Genomic DNA, 3,902 nt, shown 5'->3' on the forward strand with positions numbered 1-3,902 from the left:
GTATTTTATTTTAAAGATTTTATTATAATATTCTTTTGTTAAGTGTCTTCATCTTGATATCTCTTTAATATTATTTTTTGGTAGTGTTAAATTTATGGTAATATATAATAATATTTATTGTAGTATTCTTCCGATAGTTGTTTTAATCTGAATATTTCTTTAATACTATTTATGATATATTCTAGATATAACATATCTTGGGTTCTTTGGTACATATATAAATTTTTCTCCATTAATTGTTCTAATAGTTTTATATCTTCCATAGCTTCTATCCATTATTGTAAATATTCGTATTTCATTTTAATCTGAATTTATTTCTAAATCGTACCATTCTATTCTTTCATTATCTAAATATAGATCTTGTAAATCTATTTCATACCATTCTTGATTTAATATATCTTCTAATTCGTAGTCATCAAATATTTTTTCCCATATGATTCTTCTTAATTCAATTATCTCTATACCGTTAAGTATATATAAGATTAAAGTTTCATAGTTTTTGATCATTTCATCATGCTCGTATGTAGTCATGTTCTTTATTATGCAGATTTTTTATTTCAAATTATTCCTTCCTATCATATTCATAATTGATTAAATTCATATTAGATCATTATGAACTAGATTATCTTACATGGTTTTATATACATGAGCGATTGTGGAACAGAATCAAATCTTGATACGGAGAATATCCTCTATCAACCAACAGTTGGGAACAAATATAGTGTGTGGCATTAGCACTATAGGTGCTCATTCTTCTATATGTACCTAAGGATTCTTGTAGGAACTCAAAAGAACAGCTAACAAGAAAGTGCAGAACGAACGAAAGATTAAGGAAATAAAGAAACACCCGTCATAGAGCGTTGATGAGGAAGATGCAAAGAACCGAAGAGCTGGAGCTTCAAAAGTAGTAGAGCTAATTGAGCTTCAGCAAAGAAGCAAAAAGACAATAATCTAGATGTTTTTGTTACCTTCCTATTTTATGTATGGTTTTTTATTTATTTTTAGGTAGATTTACAGACTCAAAAAATTGCATGCATTAATCTTTCTAATGCTCCACCAACTACCCATTGTTTTAATAACACTGGAGAGGATTTTGTTTTACTCATTGTTTCTCCCCAGAGAACAAACTGATATAAAAAGCTGATGCAAGCTTGAATCCAGAACATAAAAGAAATTAGAGTGGACTTAATATTCTATTATTCAAATATAAATACATCATTAATAGCACAGAAAATGGAAAAAGATCAAGTTACATCAGATTTATACTTCTCTCTCTATTATGCATTCTTCTGAGGTGAATTAGTGTCAAATGAGTACCCCTGATAAGTCTGCAAAATTTCTTCCTCTGCTAGTTGCTGAGGCCGCGGCTCGTCACCTTGCCAAGTCCATACAATGTCTTCCAATGCTGGTCTTACATCCTTTATCATTGTCTTCTTGTACTCTATCGTATCTCCATTCGATTTCTTCATCTCAACAAAGTGAAAATTTGGAGTTACCTCAAAGATTTCTGCATCAATAGACAACACCCCTTTTCTTCCTTCTTTAGATCCTTCCAACTTCAATAGTCCTCCATCCTTTTTCATCACCTTCAACGTCAAACGCCTAGCTACATCCTCTAGCTTTGAGATGATTGTTTTCGCCGGTTGCTTTGATGTAAATATAACTTCCCTCTTTTTATCTCTTTCTTCAAACAAGCCAGACAAGTCAACACCTGTTGAGAAAGATATTATATCAAAAGCATTCAAGTGTGCAGGCTTGACCAGTTCTGGCTTTGCTTCTGTTATTGAGTCGGTACTCTCACCGATACCAAAACCTGCATCATCAATCGCTGCCTCTTCAGGCTTCAATTCAGTATCAGCATTTATAGGTTTCAGCTGCAACCCTTTCTTGAACCAAGAATTCTCCATTATCTTAGAAATGGACATTCTTGTGCTAGGATTTGGATTTAATATTTTCGATATCAGCCTGTGAGCATCAGGAGGGAACCAGTTAGGGCTTTTGAACTCAGCCTTACCGATCTTTCTGTACATCTCCATAAAATTTGAATCCTGGAAAGGAAGATATCCAGCCAAAAGGACATATAATATCACCCCACATGACCAAATATCAGCTTTAGCACCGTCATAGCCTCTCCTGTTTATCACTTCTGGTGCAACATAAGCTGGTGTCCCACATTTAGTATGCAGTAAGCCGTCTTGGCATTTAGATTCTGCAAGAGCACTCAATCCAAAATCTGAAATCTTTAGATTCCCATTTTCATCAAGCAATAGATTCTCCGGTTTTAGGTCTCGGTGATAAACACCTCTACTATGACAGAAATCAATAGCATTAATCAATTGCTGAAATAACTTCCTTGCAACATCTTCCTTTAACCTCCCTTTAGACACTTTGTTATACAACTCGCCTCCTTTGACATATTCCATTACACAATAAATCTTCTTTTTGCTGGCCATCACCTCATAGAGCTGCACAATATTAGAATGCCTAACCAATTTCATTGCTGAAATCTCGCATTTGATTTGATCAATCATCCCAACTTTTACAATCTTCTCCTTATCGATGATCTTAATAGCCACATTCATGCTAGTCTTGACGTCTCTCGCATGATGGACCTTAGCAAAAGTACCTTGTCCTAACAATCTCCCTAACTCATACCTTTCCATTAGTATACTACTCCCCTTACTCTCCATCTCAACTTCAACAAACCCCGAGTAATCAAACTAGCTATTTTCAACACAATATTTATCAATAAGTGAACAACTCAACCATCTTCACTAAGATGGTGATACGATACAATTTGACCGTGAAAGAATCTAGTCGGGTTTGGCATTTGATGAGTGAACGTGGACGACGTTGGAAATAATGGTGCAATCTCATCAAGTTTATTGGATAGCTCCAATAGTGCTTCAATTTCAAAGAAAGACTTACTAGCTCTTAAGCACATCTTTCAGCATTCCCTTGGTCCTTTTAATGAACTAGAGAATACTGAAGAGGATACTTTAACTTGTAACAACCCAATGTCTATGTTTACCTGAATGAAATCATAAAGAGTAACTAAGAACAAAGTTCACACTGAAAATGACAATTTGCTTTTACTTACTGCATTCTTGTATTGATTATTGATACATATTAAATTAATTTTTGCATTGGGGTAAGGGAAATGGGGAGGGGATTACAGTGTGGGAATCGAACTTTCACCAACAAGGTGAAAATTTAGGTAGCCAACCAACTGAGCTGCTAAGATTTCTATTTTTCTTACTAAGATTTCCATTTTTCTTTACATACAAATACATGATTTGAGCCAAAGTTACTAGGTTCGATTGTTGGCTCCGCCCCCCAATCAAGGTCAAGAAATTAAAAGAAAAACAGAATGCGCAATTAAATGGATTTAGAGAAAACAATAGAAGTTGTATGCATTAGCATAATTTTTGAATAAAAATTGAATCTTGAGACTGCAAAACAGCAGAACAGTAAATTTCACAAAAATAAATGAATCAACTAGTTTAGAGTTAAAGGTTTTCATTAATGGGATTACTCATAAGACCCCATCTAATTTTATTTTTTTTCCACTCTTCTTTACTTTTTGAACTTTTGAGAAAAAATTGGACTATGGAAAACCAATATCAAAAAAAACAAAACTTTTTCCAAAATGAATAAAGCATACAATACATAGTAAACAAAGTGCAGAAACATAGAGAAAACCAAATAGATGGGAATGTAAAATGGTGAATCTACTTACCTTTAAACTGAAAAAAATACTGAAAGAAGGGAGATAGATGAGCAATTGTATTTTTGAAAATATTGAGGCAGACGCATAAAATGGGAAAAGGCATGGGCTTTTTATACCTGCTCTGCTCTTTTTTTTGGGGATAATACATATATTTGACCTTAAACTTGGCTTC

General features: G+C 33.6%; 1 protein-coding gene across 1 annotated transcript; it reads right to left on the minus strand.

Moving 5' to 3' along the window:
• Positions 1–1,154: 1,154 nt before the first annotated feature.
• On the minus strand, positions 1,155–3,848 carry LOC102580991 (CBL-interacting protein kinase 2-like). Its single transcript, XM_006356699.2, has 2 exons — positions 3,740–3,848; positions 1,155–3,031 (listed from the first exon to the last, which is right to left on the minus strand). Exon 2 carries the CDS (start codon positions 2,688–2,690, stop codon positions 1,278–1,280), a length of 1,413 nt encoding a protein of 470 aa, XP_006356761.1. The 5' UTR covers positions 2,691–3,031; positions 3,740–3,848; the 3' UTR covers positions 1,155–1,277.
• Between the last annotated feature and the right edge of the window lie 54 nt (positions 3,849–3,902).

The sequence above is a fragment of the Solanum tuberosum genome, unplaced genomic scaffold (genome assembly GCF_000226075.1).
Source record: "Solanum tuberosum cultivar DM 1-3 516 R44 unplaced genomic scaffold, SolTub_3.0 scf00224, whole genome shotgun sequence".
In the NCBI taxonomy this organism is placed as follows: domain Eukaryota; kingdom Viridiplantae; phylum Streptophyta; class Magnoliopsida; order Solanales; family Solanaceae; genus Solanum; species Solanum tuberosum.

What these genes read in the sequence shown, in the direction of transcription:
- LOC102580991 (XM_006356699.2), bottom strand. Translation starts at nt 2,690, where the DNA reads ATGGAGAGTAAGGGGAGTAGTATACTAATGGAAAGGTATGAGTTAGGG.